At 39.0% G+C, this 23,477-nt stretch overlaps 1 protein-coding gene across 6 annotated transcripts in view; it reads left to right on the forward strand.

The window, feature by feature from the left end:
- The window catches only part of CSDE1 (cold shock domain containing E1), a 41,224-nt gene continuing 23,604 nt past the window's right edge, over window positions 5,858-23,477 (forward strand). For 2 of the 6 annotated variants that reach the window (XM_003481484.4, XM_005655415.3), the window contains exons 1-4: window positions 5,858-6,010; window positions 13,594-13,997; window positions 20,545-20,691; window positions 22,311-22,509. In XM_003481484.4, the coding sequence (XP_003481532.1) occupies window positions 20,554-20,691; window positions 22,311-22,509 (337 nt within the window). In that variant the 5' untranslated portion in view covers window positions 5,858-6,010; window positions 13,594-13,997; window positions 20,545-20,553. Of the gene's footprint in view, window positions 6,011-6,452; window positions 7,339-13,593; window positions 13,998-20,544; window positions 20,692-22,310; window positions 22,510-23,477 lie in introns of those variants that run through there. The other 4 variants (XM_005655416.3, XM_005655417.3, XM_021090004.1 and 1 more) reach the window with 3 other exon arrangements.

Genomic DNA, 23,477 nt, shown 5'->3' on the forward strand with positions numbered 1-23,477 from the left:
TGCATAAATATGATGTATCACACAATCAATACTGCCTTAGATTTAATTAAGTATTTAATTAAGTCATTCATTCAGTGACTATGTATTAAGTATTTACTGTTTTATCAGCCACCATTCTAGGTTTAGGGGATACAATGATGAACCAGAGAACTGAATCTTTTGTTACTGTTCAGGAAGCAGGGCAACAAACAATTAAATTCATAAATGTGTTAATTTTGGATAGCAATAAGTGTTATAAAGACAATAAAACGAGCTAACGTTATCATGGAGAGTAATGGTAACGGGGGTACTTTTACTTTAGAAAAGATCATTGTGAGACAGTATCATTTGGGCTGAAACGTGAATGATGAGAGAGTGCCTACTATGTGATGATTTGGGGAAAGAGACATTCCAAGCAGAGGCAAGAGTAAAGGCATGTATTCTGAAGTAGAACAAATTTGCAATGTTAGAGGAACTAAAATGGCAGTGGAAATGAGTCACAGTTAACCAGGGGTTAGAGACTTAGTGGGAACTAGGTCACTTAGGGCCTTGTAAGTCATGGTAAAAGAGTTTGGATTTATTCTTTTTTTTTTTTCTTTTTTTTATTTTATTATTATTATTATTTTTTTTTTTTGTCTTTTTGCCATTTTCTTGGGCCGCTCCCGCGGCATATGCAGGTTCCCAGGCTAGGGGTTGAATCGGAGCTGTAGCCACCAGCCTACGCCAGAGCCACAGCAACGCGGGATCCGAGCCGCGTCTGCAACCTACACCACAGCTCACGGCAACGCTGGATCGTTAACCCACTGAGCAAGGGAAGGGACCGAACCCACAACCTCATGGTTCCTAGTCGGATTTGTTAACCACTGCGCCACGACAGGAACTCCTGGATTTATTCTAAGTGCAGTTGGTTGTTGTTTTTTTGTTTGTTTTTTGTTTTACCTCAGTAGAGTTTATTTTCTAGTAGAATCTAATTTTTTAATGAAAGGCTTAACCAAATTTTATTTTTTTATTTTTTCTATAATGATTTTTATTTTTTTCCATTATAGCTGGTTTACAGTGTCCTGTCAGTTTTCTGCTGTATAGCATGGTGACCCAGTTACACATACATGTATACATTCTTTCTCACATTATCATGTAAGTGACTAGACATAGTTCCCAGTGCTACACAGCAGGAGGTTTTTATTTATTTATTTATTGTCTTTTTGCTATTTCTTGGGCCGCTCCCACGGCATATGGAGGTTCCCAGGCTAGGAGTTGAATCGGAGCTATAGCCACCGGCCTACGCCAGAGCCACAGCAAGGCAGGACCCGAGCCTCGTCTGCAACCTACACCACAGCTCACGGCAACGCTGGATCGTTAACCCACTGAGCAAGGGCAGGGATCGAACCCGCAACCTCATGGTTCCTAGTCGGATTCGATAACCACTGCGCCACGACGGGAACTCCAGGAGGTTTTTATTTTTAATTAAATTTAAAATAGTTTTTTTCCTCCTTTTTCTTCCTCTTCTTTTTTTTGGCCACACCCAAGGCATATGGAAGTTCCTAGGCCAGGAATTGAATCTGCATCCCAGGTGAGGCCTATGCCACAGCTGTGACAACACTGGATCCTAACCTGCTGCACCACAGCAAGAACTCCTAAAATAGGCTTTTGCTCCATACTTCCTTCTGGCTGATTTCCTGAGCTAAAATGTTATGGTAATTACTTTTTTTTCTTTTCTTTTTCATGATGTTTACTTTTTCCAATAGAGTTGGTTTACAGTGTTCTGTCAGTTTTCTACTGTATGTGGTGATTACTTTTACTGTGGCAGCTTAGCATGTCCACATTCTTCCATTAATGCAATGTTGACATGTTAAAGTTTTTGCCTTATTCTTATTTAAATTCTAATATTTTATTGCATAATTGTTATTTTATATATTACTCTCATTTAAACAATCAGTTTAACTGTTTGGGGGCTTATTAACAAATAACAAGTTTTGGGTTGTAGGGTTCTAGGATTAAATCTTATTTATAGGAGTTCCCTGACAGCTCAGTGGGTTAAGGAGCCTATGTCATTGCTGTGGCTCTGGTTATAGCTGTGGCCTGGGCTTGATCCCTGGCCCAGGAACTTCTGCATGTTGTAGGTGTGGCCCCAAAAAATCATATTTACATTCTTTTGGAAGTAATTATTTTTTTAATTTTCAATTTTTTTATGGCATATGGAAGTTCCTAGGCCAGGGATCCAATCTAAGCCACAATTGTTCACCTATGCCACAGCTGTGGCAACTAGGCAATGCCAGATCCTTAACCCACTGCTCCACAGCAGGAACTCTGGGAAGTTATTATTCCCTATAAAAGTTTTTGCTCCAAATTGTGTTTTCCCATTCTCAAATTTTCTTTTTCTTTTTTTTTTTTTTTTTTTTTGCTTTTTAGGGCCACACACTTCCTGTGATATATGGAAGTTCCCAAGCTAGGAGTGGAATTGGAACTACAGCTGCAGGCTCACGCCACAGCCACAGCAACTCGGGTTCTGAGCCACATCTGTGACCTACACCGAGGTTCACCAAAACGTCGGATCCCTAACCCACAGAGTGAGGCTAAGGATTGAAGCCGCATCTTCATGGACACCAGTTGGCCTCTCAAACCACTGAGCCACAACAGGAACTTCCCACTTTGAAATCTTGAATCCAATATTCCCATAATTGTATAATAGATGTTCGTCTTAACTTCACTAGTCAGAATAAAAACAGCCCATAAATCTTGAATCAATTTAACTTTAAAAAAAAATCTCTACATTATCTAATTTTTCTCATTTCACAGAGAACTCACAAAAATCTCATCCATCACTGCTCAAGAAAACCTCATAAATGTGTAAAGGATGCTTACTTTTTTTTGTTGTTTTTTGTCTTTTCTAGGGCCGCACCCGAGGCATATGGAGGTTCCCAGGCTAGGGGTCTAATAGGAGCTGTAGCCACCTGCCTATGCCAGAGCCATAGCAACGAGGGATCTGAGCGGGGTCTGTGACCTACACCACAGCACAAGGCCAGGGATCGAACCCGAAACCTCATGGTTCCTAGTCAGATTCGTTAACCACTGAGGCATGACAGGAACTCCAAGGATGCTTACTTTTGTGTCTCAAAAAGACTCCAGAGAATATCAATTACAAATTGATAATTGTAGAGGGAAAAAAAAAACCCATAATCAATCTCATTATCTATTTAAGATTCTCAGAAAAATTTGTATGATAAATAACCAAAAATAATGCATGCAATTTTAAAATTCTGGTGATTATTCCTTAAAAAACTAAATATCTTCTCCAAATCGATAACTACCCTGTTGTATAGGAAATGGTTTCCCAAGTAACTTAAGAAGTTTCTGCTTTTATTAACTTCAGTTTAAAAAATAAAATAAAAAGATAACTACATTTTGGGGTTTTGGAAGTTCCCAGGCTAGGGTTTGAATCAGAGCTCCAGCTGCCTGCCCATGCCACAGCCCCAGCTGTGTCTATGTCTGTGTGTCTGCAACCTACACCACAGCTCATGGCAACACCGGATCCTTAACCCACTGAGCAGGGCCACAGGTCAAACCTGAGTCCTCATGGATACTCGTCAAGTTCATTACTTCTGAGCCACAACAGGAACTTCCCCTGGGTTGTGTTGTTGTTGTTTTTTTTTTTTACTTCAACATTAATCTGAAAAAATATTGTTGCCTTAAAAATGTGATCTTCTAAAAATGAAACCTACCTCTATGAGTGGCAATTGTAGAATGAATAAATCATTTAAGCTAGTGATTTAAATAAAATTAGTCTTACTTTATTGGAACTTAAATATGTGCTTCTGGGTTTATACATACTTGCATTTCATGTTAAATGTAAATTGATACTAATTATGGATCAGGGAGGAATAAAGGCAATTGAGATAAAAGGAGAATGATGAAATAGTTATATAATTTAAGAAGGTCTTTAGAAGCTATAGTTAGATGGTAGAAATTGAGACTTTATTCTTATTCATATGAATTGTTTTTATAGAATGTAGTGATACTATTATTTTTTACATTTTCCTTTGCTGTGATATTTGAGAATGTGTGCTCTTAGACCTAATTCTACTTTTAGCTCAGCTTCACATGACTTTGTTTCTAGTGCAAGAGCCCAGGACAGTTTCTCTGTAACACTAGGTTAGAATATCCAAACTAGATCTATTGCTGCAGAGAGATCAGAAGGAAAAAAAAAGAAGAGCTAGCTTGATATATTTATATTCTGTACTTCCCAACTGAACATTCCACTTTCTAAAAACAACTTACACTGTTGTCCAGTCCTATTCATTCAACAAGCTTTTGAGAGCTGTCTATGCCAGGTGTTGTCAGGAACCAGTGATGCAACGATGAATGTCACAAGTCCTGTTCTAAAGTATCACTAGCTAGTATAAATAATTATAGTAGAATGAGCTGTGAAAGCACTGAAAGTGAAGCAAATATGTGTTCCTGGGAAAGCGTGGGAAGGCAATAAAGAGGCTGCTCTTTAATGAGATTAGACCAATAACAACAGAGGCAAAGAGAAAAATCTTTGAACATCAGAAGTAGGATATTGCTTCCTCTTATAATTCAAGATGATTTGCTCAGAATTGGAGGTTATACGCTGTCCTTCCCTGCACTTATTTCAATGCGTATGTTTAGATTTTGTTTTATTATTGAATGGTGCTAGACTACAAATTCTTTGAGGACAGAACCATATCCGTTTGTTGTTACTACTGTATGCATTCCAGCGATGTCACTTAGGAGATGCCAGACAAATATATGTTCAAAGAGAAAATAAAATGGGTGGGAGAGTTCTCAGAAGAGTAACTGGTCATTTTTGATCCAACACTGTCAAGTAAGAGAGCCACAGAATACGTGAAAAGCATTCCTCTCACCAGAGGGAACTGCTCTAAAGCTTGTCAAGGGATAATTCATTGAACTTTTCTGTGGACAGAATTAACCATTTTCTTCCTTTCCTCTTTCTCCCTTGGATGAATCATCCATTTGCCCTGATTTCAACCTTTTGGTTACTGATTCAGTCTCTTTGATTACCTGACACACTAATAACATCTTCTGGTAACTTGAAAGGTCAGTTGAAGGAGTTTTGGGGTTTTTTTTGTTTGTTTGTTTGTTTTTTGTCTTTTTTGTCTTTTTGCCATTTCTTGGGCCGCTCCCGCGGCATATGGAGGTTCCCAGGCTAGGGGTCCAATCGGAGCTGTAGCTGCCAGCCTATACCAGAGCCACAGCAACGCGGGATCCGAGCTGCGTCTGCAACCTACACCGCAGCTCACGGCAACACCAGATCGTTAACCCACTGAGCAAGGGCAGGGATCGAACCCACAACCTCATGGTTCCTAGTCGGATTCGTTAACCACTGCACCACGACGGGATCTCCGAAGGAGTTTTTTAATGATTATGCTACCCTGCTCCCTCTTGTCCGTCTGTTGCACACAATACAGTTTGTGGGAGACAAATTTTTCACTTAAGGCATCCAAATCACTTTGCTAAAAACCAACTCTATACTAATGAAAACTCCAGTCTAAAGCAGCAGATGAGAGAAAGCTTACACTGTACATAAAAAGAAACTGGAGTTTAGGAGCTTCGGGATTATCTCTCGGAAAAGAGAAATCTTTTATATGACATTCCTGATATGCCCTCCAAGCTATTCGCCCTCGCGGCTGTTTTACCCAGGTCTCTCTGCCTGAAGCATACTCAGGTGTGCAAATCTAAGAGAGGCCAAAAGTCACCCGCCGCCCCGCCCCTTGCGTCCCAGCGGAGTCAGCAAACACTGAGGTTGTTTCCCGCAGCTCACGGGGTAGAGAATCTTAGGGAACGTAGACACCATCTTGGTTGTGGTTAAATGCAGGGTACAAGCTGGCGTCACTCTTCCTTCGTGCGCAGGCGTGTTAGGGATACGCTCCACCCCCCCTTCCTGTGCACGCGCTCGGAGCCCGCAACTCTCGCGAGAGAAGCGAGATTTATTCCTACGTACCGGGCCGTGCTGCTTATGGCGGCGCTGGAGAGGGGGCGCTGAGCTGTTGGGGTAAGTACGACCTCAGGGTCTAATTGGGGGCAGCAAGGACCCGGGCTAAAGGCAGATGTGAAGACCGAGACGAACGGGAGAGACTTCAGAGTTAGATTGGGCACTCCTAGAGCTCCGGGTAGGAAAGAACTCAGCCTGAGTCCCTACCTCAGGCTTTTCCATTCCCTCCTAGTTCGGCTGTCTAGGCCTCACGTTAAGTTGCAGAGTCGAAGAGAAGAATCGAGGCCCGACGGCCGCGTGTGGTAGCAGTGGTGGTGACTAAAGTGGGGGGAGGGAGCGAAAATGGAGGCTCCGACCGCAGCCAAGATGGAGGCAGGGGTGCGGGGCTCGGGCGCGGAGGCTGCTGGGAGTTGTAGTCTGGCTTAGTCCTTCTCTGTGGTTTGATAGGGGAACGGGAACTACAAGTCCCGGCGGGCGGGGTGAGGGGGTGGTGGCGCGGTCCTTTGTGTGATGCTGGAAGAGCCGGAGGCTGAGGAGAGGGGCCTGCTCTGACTCTGGACCCCATAGTTTCTTGCCACCTTCTGGCTTGGGCATCTGACTACGAGTACCAGAGCGCATTGCGGTAGTGGCGCCTCCTTTGTGTACGGACTGAGACCTCACTCCACCTAAGTGCTTAGAGACACCCCCTTTCCTCGGCCACATCTGGCACTGTAGCGCGGCCAAATTGTCGTCCTTCTTTCCATTCACCTAGAGCTGTCTGTCTTGGGTCTCAACACCCACCTAAGCCTCCCTTAGGTTCTTAAGAAAAGGAACCAACCCCTTAGGCACATGGCTCTCACCCCCTGTCCTTGGGGTTGGGGCGAACTCTGTGAGAGGTCAATGGAGTTCTTACCACCTTCTCTTGTTCTTATGGTGCAGGAGCCTGGCCCACATTGTGCAAAGATCGGCTTGGCTTCATCATTCTAAGTAGAGTTAGTTTTTTCTAGAGCCCTGGTCAGAGACACTTTGGAGGTTTTTAACCCCCGATGTTTCATCAGTCCGAAATCTTAGTGCCACGGGTGTTTTTGCTTTAAGGTTTTCCTTTAGAAACATTCAGATGGCTCCTCTCTTGCTTGACTCTCAAGTGAGGCAGGGTATGCTCTCTAAAACAGATCTCAGACTGCAAATAAAAAATCTGAACATTGTGCGATTGATTTCCTTGTTTTGCACCTAAAAGAGCAGAATAATGTGGTCCTCTTTTTAAACAGTTGAGGGACAGCGTGGAGAGGGATGGAGAACGCCCAAAGGCACTGTGATAGTTAAATATTTAAATCTGAAGGACTTAGCTTTTTACCAGAATGGTTCGAACTGGCAGCTAGCTCTTGGCCAGAGCTTCAAATCAATAAAATGTAAGTACCAAATTATAGCCACTAATATAAGTTATTCCATATCAAAACGCTGAGTAATTTTCATTTTTAGTTTGAAGCATTTTCAATACTATATTGAGGGGAAATAAAATAATTTGGTGTCCTTTTAGTACTAATCAATATTGTGTATTTATTGTTGGTGTAGGTAAAGGGGTGGAGTCATAAAATCTTGATAAATTTTCAGCCATGTTTCTTCTTTTTTCCTTTTAGCCATAGGCCCGAAATAAAAGATGGTAGTGGTTTGAGTGATTTTGCAGCTGCTCTGGATGTTTACTCTTGAGATGAGTATTTATAGCAGCTGAGTTGAAAAGTAAAGTATTTGAGGCACAGAAGATAGGTTTTCTTTTTTTGTAAATAAGTTCTGACTTAATAAGTATGATCTTCAGAGTATAGTTAAATTCTGGTAAATTCCTAGCAAATCAAAAATGAGAATGTGAAAGCTAACATGTAGTCCTGCTTTATCCCATTCCTGTTTTCCCCTCCTTTCATCTAAAGACAGACATTGCAGGGCTGTACAACATTTAAAGAATTTTTTTTTTAGTTGTGGTAAGATATACATATATATAGCATTTTAACCACTTTAAAAAAAGTGTATGGTTCAGTAGCATTAAATTCATTCACATTATTGTGAGAACTATACCTTTGACAAGGAAGTTTAAACATGGAAATGCAATGTGGATAGATTTTTAAGGCGTTGAATATGAGGACTGTACTACAAAATGAAAATCTTGAGATCTTTTTAAATAAACACAGGGCATTGATTTTCTTAGTTTAGACTTTTCAGAAAACGAAGAGGAAACTGCTTTGATATCTTTGACCCAGACTGTCTTATAGAGAGCTGTAAAATTTGTACGATTTTTCATAATGATTAAACTAGAAGAACTATAACTGTTTTTTAAGACCAAATAGCTAGAATGTCTTCAGTGATGAAACTGCTGTGGTGGGAGTGGCTTGTTTTGATTCCCATCATTTATTGCTTTTAAATTCTTGTGCCAAATCAGGATTTCTTAAAATTCCTTTGTCTCGGTATTAAAATGTTTTCCACTTGCATGTGTGAACATCTAGTTAAAAAGAAAAATGAAAACTTTTTCAGTTCATACTACCAAGCCTGAGGAATTGTTAGATATTTCCATTGTGTGACATTTTCTGTTTGGGGTATTTTAAGTATAGTGTATTGAATGATTATTTTGTGAGCATTCTAATATGTTCTTTTATGCTGAGGTAAAACATTATAGTTGAAAATAAATTTTTCAGCAGTTTATTCACATTGAACCTGCTAGTTCCATTGGTTTTCAGTTACAGTCAGTATATAACCAGTCAGTTATTTGCACTTCTGCTTCTCAGATTTAATAAGTACAAACTTCTGCTATGGTCACATTTGCTAGGTACTGCCTCCTCCTATTAGTGAAAGTCTTCACCCAGGGACCTTATATTTACTTTTCTTTTGTTGGGCATGCTTATGCCTTTTTCCCCCTCATCATTTTACACCTGCTCTGATCAGTGTGGTAGTCACTAGCCATGTGTGGCCTTTGTGCATGTGAACTGTGTTCATTGTGCTGTGTTATAAAATAAGCGTTGGATTTCAAAGAATGTTTTTTGTTATTATGGGTTTAGGGTTTTTGTTTTTTGTTTTTTGTTTTGTTTTTTTTAAATGGCCTCTCTCGTGGTCTAGCTGCAGCTGCAGCAGTGCTGGATCTTTTAACCCACTGCTGGGTGGTGGATCGAACCCATGCTTCCATGGCAACCCAAGCAGCTGCAGTCAGGTTCTTAACCCACTGTGCCAGAGCAGAAACTCCTCAACGAATGTTTTTAAAATGTCAGTTACCTGTGGGAAGTGATGATATTTTGGATTTATTTGGTTAAATAAGAGACATAAGTAAAATTAGTTTCACCTGTTTCTTTTCACGTTAATATGATTGCTAGAAGATTTTATATTACATGTGTGGCTTGCACTGTATTTCTTTTGGACAGTGTTGGTCTACACTATTCTCTGATTTTTTTGTGTCTTTCTTCAACTTCTTCCCACATTGGCATTTTTCCTATTTTAAAGTATTAGTATATGTAAAATCCTTTAGTGCTGATGGGTATATAATTTGAAATATCTTAGTAACTAACAACTTGGCGTAATTGTTATTACTAAAGTAAACATGTACAAAAAGGTGGTTGCAGCAATTTGATTTTCTTTTATTTCCCCTCAACACAGTGATGACTTAAATTATTTTGAAGTGGCTAATTATCTAAGCTTTATCATTTTCCTTGGATACCAAATCAAAACCTGTTTGGCACTTCATTTATCCAGATTAGGGGAAAATGTGATACACTTCAACTTGTGTGGAGTTAATGCATCAAGAAATATGAACTAGGGAGTTAAGGCAAGAATGAATATTATTAATATGAATCAACAATAGAGATTTTTTTCAGTCCTGTACTGCCTTTTGGGGTCTTTGCTCTTCTCAAAGTAAGAAAGTATTCTTTGAAGAAAGTGGGTTGGGGGGAGAGGCTTTCATAGACTGGCTTATTAGCATTTCATTAACATTCTTCCCAAGTGAATGCTGTACAGACTTTTGAGAATAATTTGTCAAAATGATTACCTGGATTATGTGATATGTTTTAGATGGATTAATGCCATATAAATGTATTAATTCAGCCTGTATTAACTTAGCACCTACTGTGTGCCTGGCTTCTGCTAGCCCTTTGAGATAAAGCAGCAAACTGGAGGAGACAGTAGATAACAAAACAAGTGGTGATGGGAGTTCCCATTGTGGCTCAGTGGAAACGAATTTGGCTAGCATCGATGAGGACCTAGGTTTGATCCCTGGCCTCACTCAGTGGGTTAAGGATCCGGGGTGGCCGTGAGCTGTGGCATAGGTCTCGCTTAGATATGATGTGGCTGTGGCATAGGCCGGCAGCTACAGCTCCAGTTGGACCCCTAGCCTGGGGCTCTCCATATGCTGAGGGTGTGGGCCTAAAAAGACAAAAAAACAGGTGGTGATCATTTTTAAAGCAGGTGAAATAGGGCATGGTTATTTGGGTTTATTAGTTCAAGTAAAGGAATTAACTTTAACTCCTAAAACAGCATGACTTAGTAGTTTATAATTAGCTAATGGCAATAGTGTTCCCATACAGAGAAAAGGGAAAAGGAGTTGATTACTTAGCAATCAGGGAGACTCTCAGACCCACATTTAAGTTGTTCCTAGTTTTTTTTATTAGTAGTCTATATTTTATGTGACTTAAGAATTGCCTAGCTTTTGGGGGATGTAAAGGATACACTTAACTTCAGAGGATTAAAGTAAAAGAATTTGTCAGCATCGCCTGTGAATGTTAATAATCTTGGCATGAGTGGATAGCTAATTTATTAAAATGCCCAATGAGTACCTTTTAAAAGAATCTTATTTCTTGATTAGATAATTTAGACTTTATGCAGTTAACCAAAACAAAGTTTTCTAAATTTGGTGGAACTGTATACCAACTTGGTTTGTGTCTTTAGTATATTATAGGTTAACAGTGTTTTGCTATATTAGTTCCTGCTGTGGTTTAAGTTTAGCAGTACTGGGTTGGGTTAGGCACTAAAGGAGGCTATGATAAGGAAATAAACCTGAATTTCCCTTTCAGAAATTTGAAATATAATTGAAGAAAAAAGATACATAAATATGAAACAAAGTGCATAAATGATGTGGTACCAAAAAGAATGATACAGGCAATAGGAGTTAATGCCTCCTATATTGGGAATTAAGGTAATAAGTCTGTGCTGGGATGGTCAAAAAAGGCTTTTTTTTTTCGTCGTATGAAAGATGACGAAATATATTCCTTTTGGAAAGACCCATATGCAGAAAGACTGGAATTCAGAAATCTCCCAAGAGTTGTGTTTAAGAATTGAGGAGGATGGAGTTCCATCGTGGCTCAGTGGTTAATGAGTCAGACCAGGAACTATGAGGTTGTGTGTTCGATCCCTGGCCTCTTTTAGTGGGTTAAGGATCCTGCGCTGCTGTGAGCTGTGGTGTAAGCCAACAGCTGTAGCTCCGATTCTGTCCCTGGCCTAGGAACTTCCATATACTGTGGGTGTGGCCCTAAAAGGCAAAACATATATATATATATATATATAATCAAGGAGGAAGTTGCATCTCTCTGGAAGAACTGGAGAGTAGTAGCAGATAAAGATTGAAAGGTAGAATAGAGACACCTTGAAGGATGGTTAATATAAATAAACACCTCGCAGGAAGAGGGAAAAGAAAATATACCAATGCCTGGGACCCAACTCCTCTATTAAATTAGAATCTCCAGGTGGAATCCAGGTTTTGTTTTTTAAGTTGCCCAGGTGGGTTGGATGGGCAGCCAGAATTAAGAACTTCCATTTAGAGTTCTGGAAAAGTCACTGAGGGTTTTGGATCGGGAGTTGAATGAGATGAAGTTGGAATTTTAGGTAAACCAGTTCGGTAGTGTTATGTGACAGAAATTGGAAAGTTTTGACACTGGAAGTTAGCAGATGTGTCAGATACCTGGACTGAGACAGCATGTCATTTAGGACAAAAGATGAATACAAAGAAATCTTGAAATATTGATAAGACTTGTAGTATGTGGGTGTGGATGTAGAGAGGGAGGACTCAAAGATCATTGCAGAAGTGGCCCCATGTTAGGCTGGTTAAATTACTCTTTGGGTAGACACTGGGCATAGGTATTTCTTAAAGCTTCCCAAGAGCTTTGAGAACAATTGCTCTAAAAAATATCTAGTCTGGGTAATAGAAGAATGATCCAAATAAAATTGAAAGAACAAATTAACATTGGATATTTGAAGTAACAGTCTAAGGTTATGGAATGTTAGATATACCCAGTGGCCACAGATCAGCTCTTTCCGAGTTTTCATTTTGCATAGGAGAAAATGAAACTCAGGGAGAGTAAATAACTCGTTTGTAGCATTTTACTGGTAAGGATCAGTATGATTGAATTAGAATTGAGCTCTTCTACTTTAGCTATTTCGGCAGCTCTGGTCTCTCACCTTATAGTCATTCTTAAGTTCTGATGTTCTTAAAGTATGCTATCTATCCTTCAGCATATCTAAGACCAAATCCACCTTTTCTTCTCCCAATATAAATCATTTTGGTTAACATCACCATTTTAGCTAACATTTGAGTCATTGCAAAATAATCATTTTCATAGCTAATATAAAGCACAATTCTACGGGTTTATTTATGCATGTTTTATTTCTCTTCCCTCTCATCTTAATTGTTTCTCTTCTATTGGTATTTTTCATCTGTTTATACCAATAGCTCAAATGAAATGTGTTTCCTTCACTAAGTCATCACTCATAAGATTTGAAGACTTAATACCCTTTCATCAAGAACTGAGTCTCTCTGTTTCCTGTTATATCAAGTTGAAATGCTTCATAATCTGGCTCTACTGCACCTGTCACACCACATATCTCATTTCACTTTAACCCAGCCCTTTGTTCTAGTCAGGCTAGCCTATTCATTCCTCTGAGACAGCGAGCCACACTTGTTTGCCATTCATGCAACGATGCTTCCATGATGCTAGGCATAGGAAAATCATGTAATTGTCTCTGCTCTCAAGGAACTTAGAATCTAGTTGCCTGGATTTTGTGCTTGGAATACCCAGTTGTTTTCTTTCCCTTAAAAATCTGCCTGTTTCTCCAAATTAAGCTGAACTGTTCCACCTCTTATTAAAAGTTTTCTCTGACCATGTTACTTTGATGCACAGATGGCGCTTAACAAACAGTAACTAGTGTTTCTACTATATGTGACATGGTAGATATCCATATATTGGTTGAACAAACTAATATTTGGCATTTTGTCCTATATTCTGTTTTTTTCCCCAGGTATATCTGCTATTTCTCAACAAGAGTAAACTCCCTGGTGGCGGGAACCTCTTTGGTGTTTTCCACAGTACCTAACACAATACTGCATAGTTGTAAAACACTTGTACTAAATTGAATATTGTGCTGTGTAACTAGAACTAATTTAGGGGAACGGAGAGTTGGTGAGGACTGAAATAATTTCCAGTTTTGATTGTGTAGTATCGAAGGAGATAACCCGTTAGCATTTGAGAGCTTGCTCAAAATTGAGTATGCTCAAAATTGAGTATGCTTCCAGGTTTCCTGCATTGCTTGAGTCTAAGCTAATGAAACGAGCTTGTCCCTCCACCTACCTTTTGTTTCATATTCTTTATGTAAGTTATACTTAATGTCTTTAAAAATTTATATTTAATTTTTTTTTTTATCTCTAGTATGAAGTGTAACAGAACAGACTTTACCACCTGAAACTGCTGCTTCAAGTTCAGATCAGGCAAGGAACAAACCTCGAAACAACCAACAAGACCAAAGAAGAGTACACTTAAGTTGAAGACACAACACTTGATCTGAAACAAGAAGTTTGTGCCTACTCAACAGCTTTGAAAGAGCACTTCCCAACGCTGCTAGTAGTCTTTGTTTTCTTCAGTGCTGTACTGTGAGATTGCCCGGTGCAGCAGCAGTTGTATTCTTTATTAGCTTGATAGATCATTTTCTCTCGCTCTTTTTTTTTTTTTTTTTTTTTTTTTAATACTAGCAACTTTCATCCTTTGAAACGTGTGCTGAAGAAGAAGAATCAGCAAATACTACTGAAAGTGCAATATTTGATTATCACTGCGAGGTAGGTGGATGGTTTCTGTTGGCAAGAATCAGTTTATAATTCTGGACTTCCTGATTATTTGGTTAAATATAAACTCTTAATCTGTTTTCTTCTAAAGGTAATCCGAAGACAATTTATAATCTGAACTACTAGTATGAAAATAACTTATTGTCTCTTGTTAGATGAGGATTGTATTAATGGTCAAAACTGGGATTTTTCATTCACGATAATACTTATTAATACATGCAGATCTCTTGATTTATTGATCTCTTAGGAAAATTCTGTCTGTACTCTTTAAAAGTTAAAGTTTCAGATACCCTTTTGCAGTCTTTGAGGTAACCTTGGGTAAAGAAAGGCTACGGAGACAGGACATTTGAAGGTGAGTAGTACTTTGTTGAGAAGAGTCTTTCAGTAGAGGTGGAGTGGTAACAGAAGGAGCAGATTCAGGGAGATCTGAACGCATGGGTAAGTATTGAGCAGTCCGTTGGAAGAAAATACAGAATACAGTTTTGTAGGGCAGAGATAGTAACTGGAAAGGGAAGCCTTGCTGGAAGCAGGTTCAGAAAGCCTACTATATTTGACTTTATTCTTTAGGAAAGTCATCAGATGTTTATAAGCAAGGACTTAATGGACTCTGTATTTCAAAATATGAGATACTTTAATGCTCCATATTTTAAAGTTATATATTCAGAAGTGTATCTTTAAAAGGCAAATGGTGCCACTTTTAAGAAATAGGCTGAGGATGGTAAGACTTGTTAAGAGCAGTGGACAGAGTGTACGGAATATAAAAGCTAGGGTAAAGTCAAAGAAGTAGACGCTAGGATTTTTAGAGGTAGAATAGGACTGGTGACCATTTGAATGTGAAGACAAGGCTGGAGTGAATTGGTTTAGTATACTTAGTTGTCGAAGTTAGAAACCTTTGTTCATAGGAATAGGAAAGTACAAATAGGGACTTGTGGAACTCTGCTGTGTTTATTATTTAGACAGTAATCCAAAATCAAGAAAATATTCTAGTACGGAGTGTTAAACAGTGATTGCGGGAGATAAGATTGTGATGGGCAATTTTCCCTTATAGTGTTTAGTTTCTAGTTTTTATAAAATCAGAAAGGCTTGGAATTCAGAAAGGAGTCATTGCTTTATAGGTAATAAAGGAAGAAGTGCCAAAGAAGAAAATGTTCAAAGAAATAGAGAGTCGGGAAGAAATGCCAAGGAATGTAATTTCAAAGAGAAGTAGGTGGTAAACCTTTTGTAAAATGCTGCATTGATCAAATAAAATAGGGAATTAAACAGGTCATTCTTAGGTTGTTGTCTTATAAGAGCTTCATCACCATTTCAAGAAACACTCCTTTGCCTTCAGTTTATTTAAAGATTGAGACAAAAAAAATAAAAATAAAAAAAATAAAGATTGAGGACTTACTGTGGTAATAATAACCTTACTGTGGACCGGAATTACTCCTTAATTTAAAACTACCAGTAGTTCCCACTGTGGTACAGTGGGTTAAGAATCTGACTGCAGTAGCTTGGGTTGCTGCAGAGGCTCAGTTTCAATCTCCAGCCTAGCATAGTGGGTTAAAGGATCTGGTATTGCCACAGCTTCAGATTCAGTCACTGGCCCCAGGAGCTTCCATATTTGTGGGTGAGGCCATAAAAATCAATCAATCAGTAGTTCCCGTCATGGCACAGCAGAAACAAATCTGACTAGGAACCATGAGGTTGCAGGTTCGACCCCTGGCCTGCTCAGTGGGTTAAGGATCGGCGTTGCTGTGAGCTGTGGTGTAGGTTGCAGGTGCCACTCAGATCTGGTGTTGCTGTGGCATAGGCTGTCGGCTACAGCTCTGATTAGGCTCCTAACCTGGGAACCTCCATATGCTGCAGGTGCGGCCCTAAAAAGATTAAAAAAAAAAAAAAAATCTACCAGTAATACCAATTTATTTAAATAATCTGTAAACAGATATTCAGTTACTCAGTTTTAAGGTTATTGTACCATTTGCTTTTTCTCTTTGTTTCTTCCTGCCTCCTTGTCTGATTTTAAAAAAATAATTTTATTTAATTGTTTGTTTGTTTAGAGCCATACTTGCAACATATGGAAGTTCCCAGGCTAGGGGTCAAATCAGAGCTGTGCTACTGGCCTGTGCCATAGCAACTCTGGATCTGAGCCACGTCTGTGACTGAACCACAGCTCATGGCAGTGCTGGATCCTTAACCCACTCAGTAAGGCCAGGGATCCAATCCAAATCCTCATGAATATTAATCGGGTTCGTTACTGCTGAGCCACAATGGGAACTCCTAAAAAATAATCTTAGACTTATCAATTGTGTTAAAAATGTTTATCAATTAGATAAAGTAAGGGAGACTGAAATTGTATGATTTTATCTTTACTATTCAAAAGAGTAAAAAACTGGCTGCTACAACTTTGATTTCACTGGCGTGAGTTGTAGAAATGGATAGAAGTGCTTTTTTGTTCAGCCTAATCTTTTGTATTCCAAGTAGTAGTTTACTACAGAACTTTTTTTTGGTGGGGCAGGGGATGCATTGCAGCATATGAAAGTTCTCAGGCTAGGAGTTGAATTGGAGCTACAGCTACCAGCCTGCGCTATAGCCACAGCAATGTGGGATCCAGGCCGAATCTGCGACCTGCACCACAGCTCACAGCAACGCCGGATCCGGATCGTTAACCCACTGAACGAGGCCAGGCATCGAACCCGAAACCTCATGGTTCCCAGTTGGATTCATTTCCATTGTGCCGCATCGGAACTCCATTACTTTTATTTTTTTAAATGGCTACACCCACCCAGTGCATATGGAAGATCCTGGCCATGGATTGAACCTGTGCCACAGTAGTGACTCAAGCCACAGCAGTTACAACGCTGATCCTTAACTACTAGGCTACCAGGAAACTCCTGATTTCTCCCTATTTAAAGAAAGCCAAATAACATTCCCATACTGCTGCATTTCTTCCACCCTCCCTTTTTTTTTGGTGTTGTCTTTATCTTAATTTTCTTATAAACAAGCATCTGTTGTTGAGGTATCTCCTTTTTCCATTGGACTTTTTAGTAATTGGTTGGAGGGTTGGATTGTTTTTTGTTTTTTTTTTTTTTGTCTTTTGTCTTTGTTGTTGTTATTGTTGCTATTTCTTGGGCCGCTCCCGCGGCATATGGAGGTTCCCAGGCTAGGGGTCCAATCGGAGCTGTAGCCACCGGCCTACGCCAGAGCCACAGCAACGAGGGATCCGAGCCGCGTCTGCAACCTACACCACAGCTCACGGCAACGCCGGATCGTTAACCCACTGAGCAAGGGCAGGGATCGAACCCGCAACCTCATGGTTCCTAGTCGGATTCGTTAACCACTGCGCCACGACGGGAACTCCGGATTGTTTTTTTTAATGAACATCCATTTTGTTAATGGTGCTTTAAAGTTTTGATGGTGCTGGTTAAGAAGAATTCAGCTGAAACTATTAGGAATTCTTTTAAGGGAGCAATGTTAACATTGTCCTGTTGAAAGTTGCTTGATACATGTATGTGTAACTGGGTCACCATGCTGTACAGTAGAAAAAAAAAATGTATTGGGGAAATAACAATGAAATTTAAAGAAATAAAAATAAAATGAAACAAAAAAATAAAGTGATGGTGAAAGACAAAAAGTTGCTTTTACACATACAAAAAAAAAAGAAAAAGTTGCTTTAGTGATAATATGATTTTCCCTTTCTAAAAAGTAACTCCCTAGGAGTTTTCCTATGGCACAGCAGGTTAAGGATCTAGCATTGTCACTTCAGTGGCATGGGTCACTATTGTGTAGATTTGATTCCTGGCACTGGAACTTCCTCATGTCATGGGCTGGCCAAAAAAAAGTACCCCCCCCCCCAAATGGATCAAGGCTAGAGGAAAAAAAACTTAAGCCAGGAAAGATGCTAAGGGAAAGGAAAAGTTCTTTTTCAGTTCTATTTTTAGGGGTTTTTAAAAATTAATTTATTTTTGGCCTCACCTGCAGCATGTGGAAGGGTTCTGGGCGAGGGACACCTCAGTTGTGACTTGTGCTACAACTGCAGCAACACTGGGTCTTTAACCCACTGCAGTGTACAGGAACTTCAGTTCTGTTTTGTTGTGCACATCTAAAGAGATGAGACTTAATACAGCCTAAATTCTAATACCCTTGTTAGGGAACAGTTTAGTCTTAGAAGGAAATTATAGCTCTAGTCCCATCTGAGTCTGGTTCATTTTCCCTTAGGGTGAGAAAAACAGGAGTGTGACCTCTTACTTGCAGGTAGGACTAGTAGGACTAGAGACTTGAGTGTGGTTTTTTTGCAGCTCTCTGGCCTGTGCATTACAGATTTTATCATTGTGTTCTTATTTGTATGATAATAAGAACTACACCCTAAACATGAGGAAAGGAGAGTTCCTTTTGTGGCTCAGTGGGTTAAGGATCTGGCATTGTTGCAAGGGCGGTATAGGTGGCATTTGCGGCTCAGATCTGGTGTTGCTGTGGTTGTGCTGTAGGCTGCACCTGCAACTCAGATTTGACCTCTAGCCCAGGAGGGGTCCAGGTGTGGCTGTGAAAGAAAAAAATAAATTGAAAAAATTAAGAAACCCCAAGGAAACACAAAAAGAAAAAAAGCACAGATTGAAAGTCTTGATCTAAGTAAGTGATATATATAATAGTGGTCTTCAAATTAATTTTACCACATTATTTAACAATGGCATGTATGGCTAATATGTACATATATATGTATTTATAAATTGCATGATTATACTACTGCATTTCCTTTGTAAGGCAGCAGGAATGTTACAGATGAAATAAGCAACATTATTAAAAAGTTTGCTTATTAATAGTGCAGAAACTTTCCACCTTCACTAGAAAAATTATGTCTAGATGCTTAGTTTATAAATGTTTAATTATAAACTTTTTACTATCATGAGTTAACGTCTGAGGGAAAATATGCATTTGTCTGTTTTATTGCTGCTAGTATAAGTCTGTATCATACTCTTTTCTTTCTCTTCTTTTTTGGCCACCCCACGGCATATAGAGTTCCCCAGGCCAGGGATTAGATCCAGCCCTCAGTTGCAACCTGTGCCACAGCTGTGGCAACCCATCCTTACCCTGATATGCTGAGCCAGAGAGATTGAACCTGTATCCCAGCACTCCAGATCCCATTGTGCCACAGCAAGAAATCCTCATATTTATGATCTTAATGTTTTGGCAGATTTGTCAGCTCTTACTGGTCATTTATTTCATAATGTAGAGGTTATAAGAACTAATACCAGGATTAGAAGTGTCAGCTTCTGGAGTTCCCACTTTGGGGCAGCAGTTTAAGGAACCAGCATTGTCTCTGGTTCCATAGGTTGCTGCCGAGGCACGGGTTTGATCCCCGCTTCGGCCCAGTGGGTTAAGGATCTGGCATTGCTGCAGCTATGGCATAGGTTGTGGCTTGGATTTGATCCCTGCCCCAGGAACTTCCATATGCTGTGGGTGCAGCCAAAAAAGGGGAAAAAAATAGAAGCATCAGCTTCACATTCTCTGCTTGCGCTTGCTTCATTAGCATTATCATGGTTTTTTTTTTTTTTTTTTTTTTTTTCTCTCTTTCATGGCCGCATTCACAGTAAATGGAAATTCCTGGGCCAGGGATTGAATCTGAGCCACAGCTGCAGCATCGCCTCGTCCTTTAACCCACTGTGTGTGGCAGCATATTGAACCCGAGCCACTGCAGTCAGATTTTTAACCCACTGCATCATAGTGGGAACTCTTTATTATTACCTTCTATCTAAAATTCTTCTGTTGAAAGCTTTTTTTCAATAGTTTGTCTATTGTGAGGGCAGTTTAGTTAAACCAGATAGCTAAACTTGTTTGCACCCTGAATTGGGGAAATGTCAACTCTAATATGCTGAAAGTGAGTAAACTAGTGAGGGCTTCCCTGTCAATCTCTTGTGTGGTTCTCCCCCTTAGTGATGTGATCTGACATACCACCTCAGCAAGGGCTCTCTTGTAAATACGCAATAACTAGAAAAGCTAGTGCTGAAGTTCTCATGTGGCACAGCAGGTTAAGGGTCCAACGTTGTCACTAGCTGCTTGTGTCGCTGCTTTAGCACAGGTTCAGTCCCTGGCCCAGAAAGTTACACATGCCGCAGGCAGGGGCAAAGAGAAAAAAAAGCTAATGTTTAGGCAAAACTAGGTAATCTAATTGTGATATTTTCTTCCGCACCCCATTGGATTATTCTGCGTGTACCCTACTTTAGGGAGACACGTGATTGAGAATATTGGGTTTTATGTAAAGTTGTGGGATATTGAGAAGAGGTTGGGCTGAATTGTCGCACTGTAGCAACCGCCAGAGTATTTTTGGCATTTTAAAAGTTGTAACTTATGCAGTAGGGATTGGTTGAAAACTAAAAAATACATTTCAATGTGACCTTTTAGTGCTAATGCTGTAATTTATTTTGTCTATCAAAATCTGATTAAATAAGTTATGTTTTGCCAAAGTGGCCTAATGTTAAATCTTTGAAGATATACAAATTGGCTGTCAAATGTGTGTTAAATTGTTATTAATTATAGTTACAAACATTGTGCTATGTTATCACAGCTGTTTGAGATGGAGAACGTTTTTACTGTGTCATCAGATCCTCATCCCCCTCCTGCAACCCCTCCTTCACTTTCTTTACCTTTATCTTCATCTTCTACCTCATCTGGAACTAAAAAACAAAAGAGGACCCCCACCTATCAGAGATCTGTAAGTCAGGGAAGCAGCCATCCCAGCTTATTTTTCTTTGTGTTAAGAGCATGACTAAGAAGGGTCACTTGGTTTGATTGAAATACCCTGCAAACTTGCTTTCTAACTTTCCTAAGCATTTCCTTCACTGAATCTTGAAAGATTAAGTTTGATAGTTATAGGGTCTTGCTACTCAAAAGGGTGTCCAAGAATCAAAAGCCTTGGTATCACCTTGGGAGCTTGTTAGAAGTGGAGAATCTGAAACTCCTGTCCCCGCTGAAACAGATTGTGTGTTTTAACCAGATCATTAGGTAAATAAGCTTGAGAAGCCCTAGTTTAGAGTCAGTATGGTAGAGGTAGGCCTTTTTGGTTTAAATCTTCTATCATTTGACTTGGGCAAATCATTTAATCTTAGTGTCTCTTTCCTCATTGATAAAATGGGGAGAGTAATACTTTTTGTGGGCTTTTGTAAAATTTAAATGATAACATCTACCACAGAACACTGTCTAACATGAAAGAACTAGAACCTAACCACCTCTGCATGTGATGGCTTTGATTTGCATGATTTGGCTATTCCACACAACATTTACTCATAATTTGGGTTTATTTTTCTAGAATATCAGTCTTTTTTCCTAGTGAAAAAGTTTTTTATTAATGACCAATATCACACTTAAATGAAAATGCTTAAATCAAATTTTCAATGAAAGGGTCTAAAACAAGTTGTATAGATGTAGATATGTTGCTGTAGTAAGCCCAGCCTTTCCTAGGAGTTTTGTCCTATTTCATGCTTCATTTAAACAAAATACCCAGTGTGATAGATGATATCTAATGATTACATAGGTCCCACTGCATTGCATTTAAATAGCCCTTCTTTTCACTAGAGAATATTTTATTTTGCTTTATCTGATCATAGAAACAAATGACAGTATGTAGAGATTTCATCAGTGTCTGAAACAGTTGAAAAGACTTCTTTAATTGTACCTGTGAAGTGATTGAACATTTTTAGAATTGAAGAGCTGTTGTTGCCTGGCAGTTCTTAGAAATCTCTTGGTTTCTAATTCATTGTTTTAAATCGTCTTCCACTAAAGGACTTGAGCATGCGTAAGTTTTCTAGTTTGAAATAAGTATTGCCTAGAAGGTTTCTTCTATTAGTCTCTACTAACCTAAATAATTGGCCATCAATATGCATGGTTTACCACATAGTATCACAGGTTCTATTTACTTTCAAAATAGGTGTAATAAATTTAAGGGCATGTCCTGGTAGTTTTGAGTTTTCATCTCTTGAGTATTAGTTACCTTTGTTCTGATACTGTTGTCTTAGTAATTTAATGTAAAGGCAACTTTTACTTATGTAATTGCTTTATCTTAATATTTAAACTCCAGAAGTTCTGTTTGTCTGGTATGTGAAAAGTTTACCATAAATTGGGGCAGTTACCCATAGTAATATGAATCACTTCCTCTGAAATGTTTTATTAGCTAAATTATTTCATTATTAAAAGCTGATAATCTTCCCTTTACCTATTTTACCTTTATTTTCTTTGCCTTTTAATATTAAAAATTCAGTGATTTGTTACTCAGAATATCCTTTGGAGATAATATACAGATCTGTACATATTGAGTTCTTTTTCTTTTTAAAACAGATGAGCTTTGATCCAAACCTTCTCCACAACAATGGACATAATGGGTACCCCAATGGTACTTCAGCAGCACTGCGTGAAACTGGGGTTATTGAAAAACTGCTAACCTCTTATGGATTTATTCAGTGTTCAGAACGTCAAGCTAGACTTTTCTTCCACTGTTCGCAGTATAATGGCAACCTGCAGGACTTAAAAGTAGGAGGTAATCTGTCGGTTATCCTTTCAATAAAACTAATCACAAATTTCTCTTGCATATCAACTTACTCATGAGAGTGTTATAATTTTGGCCTTTTAATTGTACCAATTACTGAAGTTTGTACAACTAGCAGAATCCTGATGTCTTCTGTGGAGGTCTGTTTGAGGGATGAAAGAGTAATTGACTGAAAGATATCTCTGAATATTTTTTAAATAGACACTTCTTAGATTTGTTATTCCCCCCAGTTATGACTATTTAGGTATATATTAGATTTTAAGCCAGTGAAAATATTAAACTTTAATAATGTTAAATACTTTGCCAGGTACTAGTTTGGGTAGTACCTGCAAAAAATAACTTAAATATCACCACTTGGACTGTATAGAAATTCATTTTGGTTGACACCATGGAAATAATTTCACATGGAAAATGTATGGCTTATTAAAGGACTAAAGTTATAAAGTCTCAATGTGTATTTTTAAAAATACCTTTGAGGGAAGTTCCTATTGCAGCGCAGCAGAAACAATCCGACTAGCATCCATGAGGATGTGGGTTCTATCCCTGGCCTCGTTCAGTGGATCAGGGATTCAGTGTTGCTCTGGCTGTGGTGTAGGCCAGCAGCTGTAGCTCTGATTGGACCCATAGCCTGGGAACTGCTATATTCTGTGGGTTTGGGCCTAAAAAGCAAAAAAAAAAAAAAAAAAAAAAAAACTTTGAGAAAAAGAACAATAGTTAATGTGAATATTGGGCGAGCCAAATATTCTAAACTGTAAGAATGGCTATTTTGGTTAAGCCTTAATTTACAGATAAAGATGGTAGAATATAGAGGGATTTTAGTGGGGATAAAGCTGAACGAATCTCATTACATTGCATCATTTTCATTATGTATAATTATCATGAAAACAAAGACTAAGATATAGCTATCGCAGTGGTTCTGAAACATTAGTGTGTATCAGAATTACCTACAAGGCTTGTTA

This window comes from Sus scrofa, chromosome 4 (genome assembly GCF_000003025.6).
Source record: "Sus scrofa isolate TJ Tabasco breed Duroc chromosome 4, Sscrofa11.1, whole genome shotgun sequence".
Taxonomy (NCBI): domain Eukaryota; kingdom Metazoa; phylum Chordata; class Mammalia; order Artiodactyla; family Suidae; genus Sus; species Sus scrofa.